Consider the following 18,372-nt stretch of genomic DNA (forward strand, 5'->3'; position numbering starts at 1 on the left):
CTCATATGTACTGGGGAAGAATTTTTTTTGGTATTTATTTTTGCTTTTTAGGGCTGCACCTGCCGCATACGTAGGTTCCCAGGCCAGGGGTTGAATCAGAGCTATAGCTGTTGGCCTACACCACAGCCACAGCAACGTGCCTCATCTGCAACCTACACCACAGGTCATGACAATGCCAGATCCTTAATCCACTGAGTGAGGCCAGGGATTGAACCTGCATCCTCATGGATCCTAGTTGGCTTTGTTAACTGCTCAAGCCATGACGGGAACTCCAAGGGAGGAATTTTGTGTAAAGTACATCCTTCCTGAAGGGCTACATGACAATATGGATCATGAGCTTTAGAGAGGAACTCATCTTTTGACCTAGAAATTCCACTTCTAGAGCTCCTCTTACATAAACAACCAGGTAAATGCGCAAAGATGTGTTTTGTAGCATGTATTACAATAACGATAAACTGGAAATAACCAATAGGAGAATGGTTAGAAAAGATATGTTTTAAAAGCAAAGGTTCTTTTCTACATGTTAGGTATTTATATGTTATTCTATGTATTAAAGTTTTTAAGGTTTGGAAATTTCTATACCAAGTGACAGACATATCAGCGACTCAAAAATTTTTATTTGCTTTATCTGAATTATCTCATTTTTTCTAAAGTGAATATGTATTACTTCACATATATACATTATTATATATAATATATATAATGTATATATAATATATATTACAATGTGTATAATATATAATATATGATATAATGTGTATATATTATATTATATTATATATATATATATATATAATCTTTTTCTTAGGTAATATAGGCTAGGCAACCCAACTTCAAAAGGTTGGAATTTCTCAAAAGATGCCAAAAAAAACATTTGTCAAGATTCAATGGCCACTTATGATAAAAATCTCAATTAAATTTATATGGAAGGAACATATCTCAACATAATAAAGGTCCTAAAAAAAAAAAAAAACATAATAAAGGTCCTATATTACAACCCACAGGTAACATTATAATCAATAGTGAAAAACTGAAAGCTAATGAAACTAAGCAGAGCCCTGCAGGGCCTCCCCTGTGTTCCCCTGCCTCCTGCTTTCAGAAAAAAAAAAAAATCAGTTTTAGTTTCCCTGGCCTCCCAAGGTTCAGAAAACAGACTTAAGCAGTTAATCATTTAAGACGGCACAAAAGCGGGAACTAAGAAAAGGCAGTCAGACAAGAAGGGCGATAACAACTTAAGCAGTAAGTAAAACTGAAGGATGGGGTCATAAGGCCTTAGTTGTTCTTGAGAAAAACAGATAACCAAGTCGGATGCACATTCTTAAGACTTTTCTTGGAGAAACCAGACTCCCAACAGGTAGAAACTGCTGACCCTACACCCATAGATGCTGGACTGGTCGGAGCTGGAAAATTGATGATCGGGATTCCTGAAATACCACCTTATCACCTCACTGTCTTTCAATCATAAAATTATCCACAACTCTCACCCCAACACTGTCTTTAAAAACCTTTTCTTGAAAGCCATGGAGGAGTTCGGGTCTTTTGAGCCTTAGCTGCCCATTCTCCTTGCTTGGTGTTCTGCAATAATCACTGTACTTTCCTTCATCACAACCCGGTGTCAGTAGGTTGGCTTTGCTGTGCATCTGGTGAGCAGACCTGAGTTTGGCTCAGTAATACTATCCCTCTAAAGTCAGGAATAAGACAAGGATGCCCACTTCACCACTTTCATTCAACTGTATTGGAAGTCCTAGCCAGAGCAACTAGGCAAGAAAAAGAAATAAAAGACATCCAAATTGGAAAGCAAGAAGTAAAACTGTCATTATATGTGGATAACATGATTTTATATATAGACAACCCTTAAAACCCCACCAAAAAAACCATTAAAAATAATAAATGAATATAGTAAAGTTATAGGTTACAAAATCAACATACAAAAATCCTCATTTCAATATGCTAACAATGAGCTAGGGGAAAGAGAAATTAAGAAAACAACCCCATTTATAATCGCAACAAAAAGTATAAAACGCCCAGGAATAAATTTAACCAAGGAGGTGAAAGACTTATACACTAAAAACTGTAAGATACTGTTGAAAGAAATTGAAAAATATACAAAAAGTGAACAAATATTTCATACTCATGAATCGTAAGCATGAACATTGTTAAAATGTCCATATCACCTAAATTAGCCTACAGATTCAATGAGACCCCTACCAAAATCCCAAGGACATTTTTCACAGAAATAGAATTAAAAATTATAAAATTTGTATGGACTCACAAAAGACCCCAAATAGCCAAAGCAATCCTGAGAGAAAAAAAGGACACCTAGTTTCTGTTGTGGCTCAGTGGAAACGAATCCGACTAGTATCCATGAGGATGAGGGTTCAATCCCTGGCCTTGCTCAGTGGGTCAGGGAGCTGACATTGCCTTGAGTTGCTGTGGCTGTGGCATAGGCCAGCAGCTGCAGCTCTGATTCAACCCCTAGCCTGGGAACTTTCATATGCTGAGCATGTAGCCCTAAAATTCAAAAAAAAAAAAAAGGACAAAGCTGAAAATATCACCCTTCTTGATTTCAAGCTATATTACAAAGCTGCAGTAATCAAAACAACATAGTGTTGGCAGAAAAATAGATACACAGATCAATGAAATGAAATTGAGAGCCCAGGAATAGAACCACACATATATAGACAATTAATTTACAACAAGGAGCAAAAAACATACAATGGAGAGAGGATAATCTCATAAATAAATGCTGTTGAGAAAACTGGGCAGCCATATGCAAAAAAAATGGAAGTAGTCTGGTGTCTACCATATGCAAAAATCAACTCAAAATGGACTAAAGACTTGAAGACCTGAAACCATAATACTCCTAGGAAAGAACATAGGCAATGTGCTCTTTGACTTTGGTTTTAGCAATATATTTCTGGATGTGTCTCTTCAGGCAAGGAAGACAAGAGAAAGAACACACAAATTGGACTACATCAAACTAAAAAGCTTCTGCACAGCAAAGGAAACCATCAGCAAAACAAAAAGACAACCTACTGAATGAGAGATGGTATTTGCAAATCATATATCTGATAAAGGGTTAACATCCAAAATATACAAAAAACTTACACAACTCAACAAGAAAACAAATGATTCTATTAAAAAATGGTCAGAGGAATGAAACAGACATTTTTCCAAAGGAGACAGACAGCTGACAAGCACATGAAAAGATGTTTAACACCACTCATTATTAGAGAAATGCAAAATAAAACCACAGTGAGTCACAACAACCAAGACATGGAATCAAACGAAATGTCCATCAACAGACGAAAGGATTAAGAAGATGTGGTGTATATATACAATGAAATACTACTCAGGCATAAAAAAGAACAAAATAACTAGAGATTTTCATTCTAAGTGAAATAAGTCAGAAAGAGAAAGACAAATACCATATGATATAACTTATATGTGGAATCTAAAATATGGCACAAATAAACTTATCTATAGAACATAACCATACACACAGACATAGAGAACAGACTTGTGGTTCCAAGGAGGAGGGAGAGGGATGGACTGGAAGTTTTGGGTTAGTAGATGCAAACTATTACATTTAGAACGGATAAGCAATGAGGTTATAAACTAATGTTACTTCCATAAAAAGTAAATTTTCATAAAGGTTAGAGGGTACCTTTAATGACAACTGCAAAATGAATGTTGGTAGAAATTCTAAATCCCTCTTCTTTAAGACCTGTTTCACAGAGCCTCCTATCGTGTTAGCTCTACGATCCTATGTTTCAAATTCATCTAAAGGTTGTCCCCTGGGTCCTCCGCACACAAAAATTCCCCATCAGACCAAATGCCATCATCGCATGTGACTTACCAGATAGGCTCTCCAGAAGGACTGAATGATGAGTGCTGCTGCTGCTTCTGTCAGCAGGAGGGAGAGTGGGATTGCTGACCGGGGGCTGAAAAGCAATAAAAGGGTCAGATGCCCGTGAGAATCCATCCTTCAGCCTCAGCAAAGCCTTTGACAACATAATGGCCTCTCTGATTAAGTGCCTCCTCTACTCCCATTCTTAGAAAGCAATGATGTCATTTTTCCTAGAAAAGTTTAGGCTTGAGTTAGCATTCCTTTACTTTAAAAATCAAAGATGGATAGGAGTTCCCATGGCTCAGTGGAAATGAACCCAACTAGTATCCATGAGGAAGCGGGTTCAATCCCTGGCCCTGCTCAGTGGGTTCCGGATCCAGCACTGCTGTGAGCTGTGGTGTAGGTTGCATATGCAGCTTGGAGCCAGCGTGGCTGTGGCTGTGGCTGTGACCGATCACTACAGCTCCAATTCAACCCCTAGCCTGGGAACGACCATATGTCAGAGGTGTTGCCCTAAAAAGACCAAAAAAAAAAAAAAAAAAAAAAATCTAGGGTGGATTTTCTGTTTTTAAACAGCATAACTTTTTTTTTTTTTTTTGGCTGCACTTGCAGCATGCAGAACTTCCCAGGCAGGGATCAAACACAAACCACAGCAGTAACTAGAGTCACAGCAATAACAATGCCTGATCCTTAACCCATTGAGTCACCAGGGAACTCCTAAACAGTGAAAGCTTAAGTTACTATTAGCCTGCCCTGCTTTGAAAGGGCTTAGGTTGGAAAGCTGCATGTTTTCTAGCTCTAAAGGTGCAACAAGAACAACGACAAAATACCCCAGCCTTGATATAGTATATTTGTGTGAATGAATGAATGCTCTTTTGGATTATTCCAGAACCAAAGAAATCAAAGCCAGGAAGAACCAGGGGATAACCAAGACAATTTCTAGCAAGCAACTGTGGCTAGCTTCCGGGTCTCCAGCCGGGCAGGTCCTTTCTAAGAGACCAAGAAAAGGAGATCAACTTCTTGGGAGAGACAACTACACCCTCCAACTGACTGCATTGTTAGTAAACTAACCCTAGGGTTCTGCTTTTATTTTTATTTGTGTTTTGTTTGTTTGTTCTTTTTTTTTTTTTTTTTTTTTTCTTTTAGGGCCGCACCCATGGCATATGGAGGTTCCCAGGCTAGGGGTCAACTTGAGCTGCAGCTGCCAGCCTACACCACAGCCACAGCAACGTGGGATCTGAGCCACGTCTGCGACCTATGCCACAGCTCCCATCAGCGCTGGATCCTTAACCCACTGAGTGAAGCCAGGGATCAAACTGGCAACCTCATGACTACTAGTCGGGTTTATTTCTGCTGCGCCACAACGGGAACTCCTGTTTGTCCTGTTTTTGTTTTCACTCCTTTTTGCCTGATACTCAATTTTCTGGGCAGTAATAGACCATTTGTATTTTTCTGGAGGCACCCTGGTTCCCCACTTTCCACATTAAATTGTCCTTATTTTGTAAATCCTGGTTGTGTGACACCAGCAGATCACAGCTCTGAAGTAATTCTCCTTCACTAGATGAAAATCAATAGCTTTGGAGTTCCCACTGTGGCTCATGAGGTTGGGGGTTCGATCCCTGGCCTTGCTCAGTGGGTTAAGGATCCAGCATTGCCGTGAGCTGTGGTGTAGGTTGCAGACATGGCTCAGATCTGGCGTAACCGTGGCTGTGGTGTAGGCCAGTGGCTACAGCTCCAATTGGACCCCTAGCCTGGGAACCTCCATATGCCGTGGGTGCAGTCCTAAAAGCAAAAAAAAAAAAAAAAAAATCAATGTTTCTACAGAGACCTCAGGGTTTCTAAGGATGCCTTAGTGAGCAGGCAGAGAATTTATGAGACTAATGCTATTGTGCATTAATAGCAGCTGATATGGACCAAGAGCTCCCTAGACTCCCCTCCCATCTCCTCCAAAGCACCCTCCTACCCCAGGGCCTTTGCAGAGGGACTTTCCTCTGCCTCCAATACCCTCTTACTCCCGGCCAGGGCACTGCGGAGTTGTGCACTTTGTTCTCTGCCCAAGGGCTCCCAGCAGATGGGCCACAGGGCCCAGCACCAGCTCTGGCACATCTGCCCTGGGGTAGGGGTGCCTTTTCCTAACTTGCTCACGGGCAACTTGGGGTTGACACCTCTTTCTCCCAGTTCAATCATTTTTTTTTTTTCTTCTTCTTTTTACAGCCCTACCTGCAGCATATGGAAGTTCCCAGGCTAGGGGTGCATCGGAGCTACAGCTGCTGGCCCATGCCACAGCTTGCGGCACTGAGTGAGGCCAGCGATTGAACCTGCATCCTCACACACTGTGTTGGGTTCTTAACCTTCTGAGCCAGAACAGGAACTCCTCTCTCTTCTTTCTTCTCATCTCCACTCAAATGTCATGGAACGGCGTCCTTTGATTAGATTGGGGCCCACTAGAGCCCTGTGTAATTTCCCCTGCGAGTCCTTGGCCCAATTTGGAGATATAAATCTGTGTGATTATCTAATTAACATCCAAAGCTCCGCGGGGGAGAAACCGGGCCTGTGATTTGCTCCTCTTGGTATTTCCAGCACTTGGGACAACATCTGGCACATAGCAGACCCTCAATAAATCTTTGTGGGGTGAGCCTCTGCCTGGCACAGTGTGCTAAGTACTTTCCAAGCATTATTTCATCAAATCCTCACAACATAATAGTGAGCTGTTGCCGTCCTTCTTTGGAGCAGAGAAACTCAGGCAGAGAGGGGTAAAGCGACTTGGTCAAGGTCACTGACCCTTTCCTGCTGAGGATGCAAATTGCCCAGGAGACACGGGGATCGGCCCATGGAGACGAGAAGGGCAGGCATGTGGAATTTTTTTAGGATCTAGCATCTTTGAGTGTTACAAAGAGGAAAATACGGCCCTTTGCCTAGAAGGAAAAAAAAGAGCCGGGGGAAGCCGCAATCATAGAAAATGCCGTCTGGATTCCTCCTTACAGTAATAACTTGGCCGGTATTCATTTGCCTGAAGCTCCACAGGGAAATCTGATGTCAGGACAGCAGAACAAAGTGGAGTGTGTCACTTGAACCTGAGGGGAGATTGGATGGAGCCTTTCTGGTCAGCTACAATTTTTCGGTTGGAAGTATGTTTTTCTATACTGAGGTCATGAATCCTCAAAGGATCGGTATTTCTGTTTTGGAATAGCAGTAGGAAAGGAGAATGGCAAATCTGGGGACACAATAGGCCAGGCCAGCCCAACAAAGGGCCTCCAGCCGTAATGAAACCCCAAAGTGCTTTGCATCACAGTGGCATCTCCAAAACGCGAAAGGAAATTTCTCATAGGCCTGGAAGCAGTGATATGAGGCCACCTCTAGTGACATCCCTGCTGTCATGGCTAAGTAACGGGGTGCTGTCCAGTTCCTCAACCAAGAGTAAGGATGAGAAAGCCAGCGTCAATCAGGGCCCTAGGAATGAGCCATCCTTTCAGCAGAGCAGCTCCAAGGGACAGAAGCCAGGCCAGGCCCTTTCCTCTCTTTTGCAATCTGTGCAACTGGCTTCAGGTCAAATAAAAATTGAGATGGAGGAGACATGACTGCTCATCTTCAGAACTGGGGTGGGGGAAGGAAAATGAAAGCATCCATCACCAGAAACAGGACGTCCCTAAAACGAACAGGTCTATGTGTTCCAAAGGGCAAAACAGCACTGCCGAGCGTTTCTAAGAACTGTCTGATGGGGAGGACACATCCGTCATGCCCTCCTTTTTCTCTAATATGAAGTAAGTACATTTGAATCGCAGCAATTGATTCGGAGAAGGACAAGAATTTATTCCTCTGATTGTGTACACGTGCATTTATACATGCGTGCGCGCACACATACACACACACGAAATTCCTTTCCCATTTTTGGATGCTTAGCAAAAGATCAGGATCTAAAGAAGCTATACCATGCTTAGAAAATACGTAAGAGAATCTGAGAAGTGAGTCTTGATTATTTATTTAGGTAGTTTTGCTCTTTAGGGCTGCACCCACGGCACATGGAAACTCCCAGGCTAGGGGTCTAATCGGAGCTACAGCTGCCAGCCTACGCCACAGCCACAGCCAAGAAGGATCCAAGCCACATCTGTGACCTATACCACAGCTCACGGCAATGCTGGATCCTTAACCCACTGAGCAAGGCCAGGGATCGAACCCGCAACCTCATGGTCCCTAGTCGGATTCGTTTCCACCGCGCCACAACGGGAACGCTGAAGTGAGTCTATTATTTTCTGCATCCAGCTCTAAGACAAAAGGTGCCATCTTTACTGGCATTTACAAAGAATAAAGCAGAAAGGAGAAACGGCAGCTTTATATTGACAACCAAACCTTGAAATGCATATTTTCCCCCCACTGTTCATTAGGTAAGAGATTGTTTTCTTGTAACGTGAAAGCACAACTCAGATGCAAAGCTATTTACAAAATGACACCGGCCCTAAATCAACTGCCATTAGTGAAGCCTTTCACCAATTCATAAGATTAGGATTTGATAATGTCTGCCTACCATATTCAGTGAAAAATTACCCCATCTCTGCCCTCAGCCTCTCCTGGTTTCCTAAACACTCTGTGTTGGAGGCATCGCAGTGCTGAGTAATGAACTTCAAATATTCGGAAGAAGTACAACAGCAGTTATCTGGAAGGGGACTTGCAGATTCGGCATGGGGACAGAAATTCCAGCCTGCAGTGATGTGAGTGATAGCTCTGAAAACCAGAAGGGAAGGGCTGCATTCATCTTGAACAGCCTAAAGCACTTTTAGAAACCATGGTTACTGGGGCGGGGCCCGTGCATCGCCCCCTCGCCCACTCCTCCACCCTGGGAGACCAACAGGCAGTCATTACCCCTGCATCCCAGGGTGAATGAGCCTCCCAGATAAACACATAGTTAAGCCGCTTCACCAACCCCATCATCAGAAGCCGCCTCTGGATGCAGTTAACAGTGCGCCCTGAACGACACGCTGCAAGACCTTGTGCTCACCCTGGGGCTGCAGGTATAAACATCTTAGGAGCCGGGGCTGTGGTACTTGATGCTGCTTGATAAATGTGCCCAGATGGCTGTGTTATTATTCTCTTTGAAACTGATTACATGTTTTCGCTAATGTGGCTCAAGGAAAACCTTAAGGAGACGGCTATCCTCCCCAGGGTCCTTCCTCCCGCTCCGGGCGTGGAGGAAGAGAAGACCCCCTCCCTCCTTGCCCCTCCCAAACCTCTCTCAGGGCATTTGTTTTGTGCCATAATCACTTTCACTTGGGCTGTTTGGATTCTTTCTCTGAATATTTTTTTTTTTCTTTTTACAGCCGCACCTGTGACTTATGGAGGTTCCCAGGCTAGGGGTCGAATCGGAACTGTAGCCGCCAGCCTACACCACAGCCAGAGGGACACCAGAACTGAGCCGTGTCTGTGACCTACACCACAGTTCATGGCAATGCTGTGGGATCCTTAACCCACGGAGCGAGGCCAGGGATCGAACCCCCATCCTCAGAGACACTATGTTGGGTTCTTAATCTGCTGAGCCACAATGGGAACTCCATTTTATTTTAAATATAAAAATAAATACCTAAGAGTTTCCACTGTGTTGCAGTGGGACTGGTGGCATCTTGGGAGCACGGGGACACAAGTCCGATCCCCATCCCCACATGGTGGGTTAAGGATCCCGTGTTGCCACAGCTTTGGCTTAGGTCAAAACCACGGCTTGGATCTGATCCCTGGCCCGCGAACTCCATAAACCTTGGCTGGCAGGAAGGAAGAAAGGAAAGAAGGAAAAAAGCAGTAAATACCTAAGATTTCAAAGCAAACCAATTATATTGAAATATGGTTATCGAAATGTTTTTAAGAACCACTTGGTGATGTGGGGATATATGGGTTTCTAAATAATACAGTCAATAGGAAGAGCTAATGGCAGTTCAATTAACTACTATAATTTGAAAGAAGTGACAAGTGTAAATGATATTTCAAGATCACTGCAACAACCGCAATGGGATGTGAAAACATCTGACTGCTGTTAGCGACAAAGTCACAGTGACTGTGGAGACTACTGAGGTTTGTTTCCCACATTTCTAATTAAAAGAGAGGCTCAATTTCAGTTAGTGAAAGTAAAAAAGTCATCTCCCCACCTCCCAAGTTCAGGGAGCCCTGACTCATAGACAGTTGGGGCTGGAGCTGAGGAAAGTGGGGAAAGGAGTTCTGCATCCGGAATGAGACCAAGGATTTAAAAATAAACAGGATGAATCCAAACAGTGAAAGGAGACTATCTAAAAACAGAGTGACCAGGAAGTTATGGAAGCTGCCCAAAAAAGTTACTAAAGACTGCTTCCTAGATGGAAGAGGGATTCAAGGTAATACAGTCATGCAGTTACCAGAGAAAAGAGGGGGGGAAGTTTCATATTTTTATTCCCGACAAACTGGGATTCTTCAGTCAACCCATTCAATTTTAAAATCCAGCTCTAATTTTTCCACACTCCGTTTCAGTCAAGTCAATGGCTTCCCATTTAGCCTCTTGCTCAGGCCTGCAATCTCCAAGTCATGCTTTTTTTTTTTTTTTTTTTTTTTTTTTTTTTTTTGTCTTTTGTCTTTTGTCTTTTTAGAGCCACATATGGAGGTTCCCAGGCTAGGGGTCCAATCGGAGCTGCAGCTGCCAGCCTATACCACAGCCACAGCAATAGCAACACGGGAACCCAGCTGCATCTGCGACCTACACCACAGGTCATGGCAACCCTGGATTCTTAACCCACTGAGCAAGGCCGGGGATGGAACCCCTAGCCTCACGGAGACTAAGTTGGGTTCTCAACCCACTGAGCCACAGTGGGAACTCCTCAATAAATATTTTTGAATAAACAAATATTATATACAGGAAACAGAGATCTTTCCTTAAAGATCTTACCAGTGGCAGAGCTGAAGTTGAATGCAGATGCTCTTTCTCTTGCTTGGTCATTGTCCCACCCATATTTTATCTTGGGAAAGCAACGACTCCTATTCTCTTAGGATTAAGGAGAAAAGGGATCATTCTTTGTATATGTACTTTGAGCCCTCTGCAGTGAATACCTTTAATTTTTATCTGTCATACCCCAACCCCCCTTTTCATGGTATTGGCCAGATTTTGCTCTGACAGCCCCCTCCCTGTGTCGGGGGGATGCGGTCCCAGTGCCCTGCCCTCCCCGGGCTGAGGTGTGCATGGGAAACCCAAGCTTAGGCACACAGATGCTCTTTTCCTAGAATGGGACTCTTGCGTGGACTGGCAAAGACTGAGGGATCTGGGTTCCCTGGGTCCCTGGACCTGCTTCTAAGGACAGATCCTTACCTTTTTTTTTTTCCCCCTTTTTTTGGCTGCTCTGCAGCATATAGAGTTTCCCTACCAGGGGTCAGATCCAAGCCATAGTTTCAACCTACACCACTGCTGCGGCAATGCTATGTCCTTAACCCACTGTGCTGGGTGAAGGATCGAACCTGCGTCCTGGTGCTGCAAAGACACCACTGATCCCATTCACCACAGCGGGAACTCCCTCACCTTTTTCTTTTATTTTCTTTTTTTCCTTTTTTTTGCTTTTTTCAGGGCCACTCCTGTGGCATTTGGAAGTTCCCAGGCCAGGGGTCAAATCAGAGTTACAGCTGCCAGCCTACACCTCAGCCACACCAGATCCAAGCCATGTCCGTGACCTACACCACAGTTCGCGGCAACGCTGGATCCCTAACCCACTGAGCAAGGCCAGGGATCAAACCTGCATCCTCATGGATCCTAGTTGGGTTTGTTTTCACTAAACCACAACGGGATCTCTTCCCTTACCTTTTCCTTTTTTGTCTATGAGTTATTTTTTTATCTCCAATATATACCCTTTTCCTTAAGCAGCCTTTAAATTTCTGTTCCTTGCAACAAACAACGCTGATACCATCTCTAAGGTCAGAGTCCTGCATTTAGGTTTTATTACCATCCCTGTGGTACAGAAGAGAGGAGCGAGTATCAGAGATGTGAGGGGATTAGTTCCAGGTTATCCACCATTAGGTGTTGGCTGTATAATGGCCCCAAGATGTCCACTTTCAATTCCCACACTCATGTTCCCTTATGTGGCAAAATAGGCTTTGTCAGGGGAGTTCCCACTGTGGCTAAGAGATAACGAAACCAACTAATATCTAGTAAGAGGGTTCGGTCCCTGGCCTCGCTCAGTGGGTTAAGGATCCAGTGTTGCTGTGGGTTGTGATGTAGGTCGCAGACATGGCTCGGATTCCACACCGCTGTGGCTGTGGCGTCGGCCGGGAGCGACAGCTCTGATTTGACCCCTAGCCTGGGAACTTCCATGTGCCCCAGGTGCGGCCCTAAAAAGCAACCCCCCCAAAAAAAGAGAGAGAGGCTTTGTCAGTGTGATTAAATTAATGGTTTTAAGAGTACCCTGGATTATCCAGGTGGGCTGAGGGATATAATCGCAAGGGTCCTTCTGAGAGGGAGGCAGAGGGAGATGCTACTACAGAAGCGGGAGACATGACAACAGAAGTAGGTGGTCAGAGTGATAGAAGGAAGGGGTCACGAGCCCTCCAGAATGCAGGTGGCCTCCAGATACTAGAAAAGGCAAGAAAACGAATTTCCCCCTAGAGTCTCCAGGAGGAACTAGTCTTGTCAACACTCAGACTTGAGCCCTGTGAAACGGATTTTGGACTTGTAGCCTCCAGAACTATAAGAGAATAAACTTGTGTGTGTGGGTTTTTTTTCAACTTTTTATTTTTGCTTATTTTTATTTATTTATTTATTTGCTTTTTAGGGCCACACCTGCACCATATGGAGGTTTCCCGGATAGGGGTCCGATTGGAGCTAGAGCTGCCGGCCTACACCACAGCTACAGCAACGCAGGATCTAAGCCACGTCTGAGACCTACACCCCAGCTCACGGCAATGCCGGATCCTTAACCCACTGAGCGAGGCCAGGGAACAAACCTGTGTCCTCATGGATGCTAGTCAGATTCATTTCCACTGGGCCATGATGGGAACTCCAAACTTGTGCTGTTTTAAGCCACCAAGGTTGCGGTAATTTATTAAGCAGCCATAGAAAACGAATACGCTAATAAATAGCAGAGCTCAGATTGGAACCCAGAGGTGTCTGCCGTGCTGCCTCACACACCCAAGCTTGTTCCCAAAGTGCCACCTAGAAACAACAGGAAGAAGGAGGAGAAGCAGTACTGGGTGCCCCAGAGAAAGGGCCACCTGCACGACAAGCCTCCAGCGAGAGGGGACTTGGGCATCCCCGCATGTCCCGAATTCAGGAAACAGCTCTCTTTCCTTCCTGTTGAAGACGAAAGCTAACATTGGAGCCAAGATGATGCATTACCCTCACGAGGCTCTGGCCTCTGGAATGACGGAGACAGAAATCCTGCATAAGGCAAAATGAATAAAAAGGACTTTTTTTCCTTTCAGCAGGGCAGGACAGTACATTTTCTGCCGGGCTACCATTTAACTTCAGTGTAAAAGACGTGCCATCCCCCTAAGCGTTTTGGGCCGCCCCTGTTAAGCTCAGCACAAACAGATCATGATACGTCTGGAGCTTGTCCTCAAACAGCACGGTGACACTTGGGTATTCACCTCAGTGTGCGGTCATAAGATACCTTTCACCGACCTGTAATTATCGTGCATTTTTCTTTTCTTTTCTTTTCTTTTCTTTTCTTTTCATCAAAGGGTAGGACTTAGCTGAAAAGACATTTCTCCCAAAGCAACCTTTTCTTTTCTCTCCTAAAACACGATCTCTGTTTCATTGAAGGTCTCAGCTTTAATGATGTCTTTCAGGAGCCTTCTCCCCTGGGACACAGGACCAGAGAGGCAGCCGGGTGCTTTGGTTCCTTGTGTTTATTCAGTGCCTTTTTATTTGCAGACGAATTGGATGAGTATTTTTTGGCCAAAATAAAAAGCTGACTGTTTCCTGTCCTTCACATAATAGCAAATAATTTCACTGTTTCTGATTGGCTGGTTAAGTCAGGACTAGAGACAACAAAAAGAGGCCAGTGCTGGATTCATAAACAGGAGCAAGGCCACTAGGTGACAGATGCAATCCACTGCTGCTGAAAGGTGGGGGGGGAGAAAACCCCTCCCCAGGCTCTGATGGGAACATGCGCAGAGTGTGTGGTTTGTCACAGTCACCACTCGGCTCCCTGTGCATCCCTGTTCTCTTGTCATTTGCCTTGTGGTTTCTCCCTGTGGGTGGTGTCCGCTTGCTTCCCTATAGCACTGATATCGAGCTGGGCCATGGACTTGTACTGACCAATGAAACATGAGAACCAACGTTTGCCCTTGCATGGGTGGGCCCTGGCGCTTCCCCTTCTGCTGTGAGACTGAGGGAGGGTGCTGCTCCTCCCTCCTGGGCCCTGGAATGAAAAGAGATGTGGAGCTGAGCCAAAGGTGACATACATCCAACATAAAACAGGGTGGGGAGCAAATCTTTGTTGATACAAGGCACTGAGATTTAAGAGCTGTTTGTTACTGCAGCAAAACCTAGAGACAGCTGACTGATATGGAATACTGGAGGGTACCCGGACTCCCATTTGCAAGTATCAGAAATCTAACTTGAAGTTCTCGTTGTGTCTCAGCAGTAACGAACCCGACTAGCGTCCGTGAGGATGCAGTTTCAGTCCCTGGCTTCGCTCAGTGGGTTAAGGATCCAGTGTTGCCATGAGCTATGGTGAAGGTCACAGATGTGGCTTGGATCTTGAGTTTTGGTGGCTGTGGTGGAGGCTGGCAGCTGCAGCTCAGATCTAACCCCTAGCCTGGGAGCTCCCATATGCCAGATGTGAGGCCTTAAAAAGCAAAAAAAAAAAAAAAAAAAAAAAAAAAGGAGTTCCCATTGTGGTGCAGTGGAAACGAATCCAACTAGGAACCATGAGGTTATGGGTTCAATCCCTGGTCTTGCTCAGTGGGTGAAGGATCTGGCATTGCCATAAGCTGTGATGTCGGTCACTGAGCAGCTGGATTCTGTGTTGCTGTGGCAACAGTGTAGGCTGGCAGGTAAAGCTCTGATTCGACCCCTAGCCTGGGAACCTCCATGTGCCACGAGCGCAGCCCTAAAAAGCAAAAAAAAAAAGCAAAAAAAGGAAAGGAAAAAAGAAAAGAAATCTAACTTAAACTGGCTTAAGCAAAAAAAAAAAAGAAAGAAAGAAAGAAAAAAGAAAGGGGCTTATTGGTTCACTTAACTAATAGGGGTGAAGTTGGCTTTAAATGTGGGCAGATAGAAAGGTTGAAAACGATGCCACAGGGACTCAGGCTCCAGCCACCTCTCAGCTTTGCTTTTATCCCAGGCACAATCTCTTTAGATGGTTGCCCTCAGCAGCTCAAGGCTTTTACCCTCCAACCTCTAAGTCTAGAGAAAAAGACAGAAAATTTATCCTGGTTCTTGAAACATCTTGGGGTTATCTCTGACTGAACCAATGTGAGTGCAACCCCTGATTGGCCAGGGCTGGGTCACATACTCAGCTCAGAGCCAGAGGTGGAATCAGCTCACTTTCTGCTGGAACGGAGAAGGCGAGAGGAGTGATCCTTCCAAAAACATGGAGAGCACGGTAACCGAAACGGGAAAATCAGTGCAGGACTGGAAAAAACATATATGTCTACCACAGAGAGCAAGAAAACGGAATAAAAAGAAACAGACTAAATACTCTATCATTTTCGAACGGTTTTCATTCTTAAACTAACTCTGGGGGTTCTCGTCGTGGCGCAGCGGAAACGAATCTGACTAGGAACCATGAGGGTGAGGGTTCTCGATCCCTGGCCTCGATCAGTGGGTGAAGGATCTGGCGTTGCTGTGAGCTGTGGGGTAGGTCTCAGGTGCAGCTCGGATCTGGCGTTGCTGTGGCTCTGGCGTAGGCCAGGGGCTACAGCTCTGAATGAACCCCTAGCCTGGGAACCTCCATATGCCGTGGGTGTGGCCCTAAAAAAAAAAAAAAGACAAAAGACAAATAAATAAATAAATAAAGTAACTCTGTAGAAAATATAAAAGCTACAAAATAATATAGAGAAGAAAATAAAAGCCATGTTACTGCCATTTGGAGTAAATATGCTTTTGAAAGGCTTCTTTTGTCTGGAGTTATTTAATTCTATGATGATCCCCGATTTTAAAATGTTGCCTTTTAACTGTGTAGTTTATTTAACAAATACGTATTTTTTTTTCCTTTTTCTTTGTTTTGCCACCCCACGGCACATGGGGTTCCCAAACTAGGGTTCAGACCCAAGCTGCAGTTGCCACCTACGCCTCTGTGGCAATGTTGGATCCTTAACCCACTGTTCCAGGCCAGGAGAGCAAACCTGCATCCCAGTGCTCCCAAGACACTCCTGATCCCCTTGTGCCACAGCGGTAACTCCGCAAATATGTATATTTTATACATGGTAAAGCTTAGTTATTTATATAAACCTAAGAGAATTTTTTAAGGGTTGTCCATGTCTATATAAAATAGCTACATAATAATGCAGCTCTTTAAAAAAGAGTCATAGAAAAGAAATGGACAGCTGAGAAGGGAAGGACACAGTGAAGCGTGTGTTAAATTATGGGGACCTGGGGGCAAAGGACCCATCATTTATGTGATAAGAAATTGGCAGCTGCCTGTGACAAATGATCACAAGCTGCCAGCTGTGATCAGACAATATAATGACATCAAGTATCAAAGACAGCTGGACTTGGTAGAATTTGTCTTACTAATAACATTAAAATAAGACCCAAACTCATATTTTGGATAGGTCTCCGGGCTGATGGATAGGATTATTCAAGGTAATAAATGCTAGTACACATAATATGCAAAGGAGTGGCATCTTACACAGGAGTCGACTCTAAAATAAGCACACAAGATGGAAATCACTTTAGCTAAAATTTCCTCTCAACACACCTAAAATTTTCCATCTTTTGATCTGTCTCTCTCTCTCTCTCTCTTTTTTTTTTTTTTTGTCTTTTCTAGGGCCACACCCTTGGCATATGGAGGTTTCCAGGCTAGGGGTCGAATTGGAGCTGCAGCTGCCGTCCTACACCACAGCCCCAGCAACGCAGGATCCGAGCTGCGTCTGAGACCTACACCACAGCTCACGGCAACGCTGGATCCTTAACCCACTGAATGAGGCCAGGGATCAAACCTGAAACCACATGGTTCCTAGTCGGATTCATTTCCATTGCACCACGACGGGAACTCATGGGCTGTTCATTTTATGAGCGTCACATAAAACTGAAGACAATTGAAGAAAGAGCTAAGTCGTGTGTCCTATTTTATGCTTCATCTTCAGTTCACAATGGCCTGGAATTGCCTGCATTTTAAAAAAAAATCTTATTCCTCTCTCTCTCTCTCCTTCCCGCAAGAGCACATTAAATTAGCATAAATAAATACATATATACTGCAACCCAACTATATACAAAATTTGTCCATGAAGACAAGGACCATGTTTGCCTGTGTCATGGTTCCATGGCATAAAGCCAGCATCCGATAAATGGTAGCTAGCCAGGTTATGAATATGTCTGTTTCACGATTTCAGAGCACTTTTAAGCATTTAATAAATATTAGCTGAATAGATGAACAAATAAATTAAAAGGAACTCCCTTTAAACAGCTGAAACACATTGCTGGTATATGTATCAGTAGTGGGAGGTGGGGGAATGTGTTGCCTTAATAGCTGGCACCAAAATTCTTCTTAGGTAAGGAACTAGCTTGGTTTAGACAAAAAACCATTTTACAGATGAAAAAGTGAGGCTCAGAGAACTTCCATCATCTGTGCCAAGTCACACAGCTAGAAGGACTAGAGCCTGGTTGAGAAGGCAGAGCTGTCACTCCACAAAGCCCAGGCTCCTAACCTCTACACGACACCACCACCATGTTGACTTCTGGAACATTCTTACACCTCCCTGGACGCGTCTGGGATTTCACTTGCGTCATCTTCTTCAAACTATGTATCAGTAGTGGGGGAAAATGTATTCCCTTAATAGCTGGCACCCAATTTCCAATCATACTGATGACACCTCTAACACCTTGGCTTTGAGTCCAGATGATTCTATTCCCCCCCGCCCCACCTCCTCAGTCTCACTCAATAGAATGGTCACATCTTAGAATGGGTCATCCCTCAAGCCCATCACAGCTCAACTTCCCAAATTCCTGATCTCTTTACAATCTTCCCCATCCTTTGATCCTTCCCACCTACTTACTTCTATTCATACCCTTTTTTGCCCTTATGTGTGATCATGACTTGGGCTACTGGTGTCCGTGGAGAACAGGGCTCAGCAAACTATTGCCCAAGGGCCAAATCTGGCCCTTCACCTATTTTGGAAACAGAGTCGTATTGGAGCCCAGTCATACCTACTTGTTCGTGTATTGTCTAGGGCTGCTTTCATGCTACAGCTGTGGGGTTGAGCAGTTACAACGGAGACCACATGTGGCCTGCAAAACCTAAAAGACTGTGCTGACCTGACCTAGAAAGCCATTTCTTTGCTCTCTGGGAGCTCTGAGATGACTGGAGCCATTCCTAGGACAAGCCCAAGGCTCTGATCATATTAATCCTTCAGAGTTTCTGTTG

General features: G+C 44.3%; 1 protein-coding gene across 13 annotated transcripts in view; it reads right to left on the minus strand.

Annotated features, from left to right (window-relative positions):
• IQCK (IQ motif containing K) overlaps window positions 1-18,372 on the minus strand; it is a 121,740-nt gene that overhangs the window by 46,492 nt on the left and 56,876 nt on the right. For 10 of the 13 annotated variants that reach the window (XR_014840683.1, XM_085017457.1, XM_085017462.1 and 7 more), the window contains one exon: window positions 3,860-3,944. Coding sequence is in view for 10 of the 13 variants with exons in the window: in XM_085017457.1 (XP_084873583.1) it covers window positions 3,860-3,944 (85 nt within the window). In the remaining 3 variants the exon portion in view is untranslated. Of the gene's footprint in view, window positions 1-3,859; window positions 3,945-12,554; window positions 12,669-13,961; window positions 14,203-16,247; window positions 16,809-18,372 lie in introns of those variants that run through there. The other 3 variants (XR_014840687.1, XM_085017455.1, XR_014840684.1) reach the window with 3 other exon arrangements.

This window comes from Sus scrofa, chromosome 3 (genome assembly GCF_054392235.1).
Source record: "Sus scrofa isolate SSC_HxYL_T2T_F1_AM1 chromosome 3, Sscrofa_HxYL_maternal_Yorkshire_Landrace_v2.0, whole genome shotgun sequence".
In the NCBI taxonomy this organism is placed as follows: Eukaryota; Metazoa; Chordata; class Mammalia; order Artiodactyla; family Suidae; genus Sus; species Sus scrofa.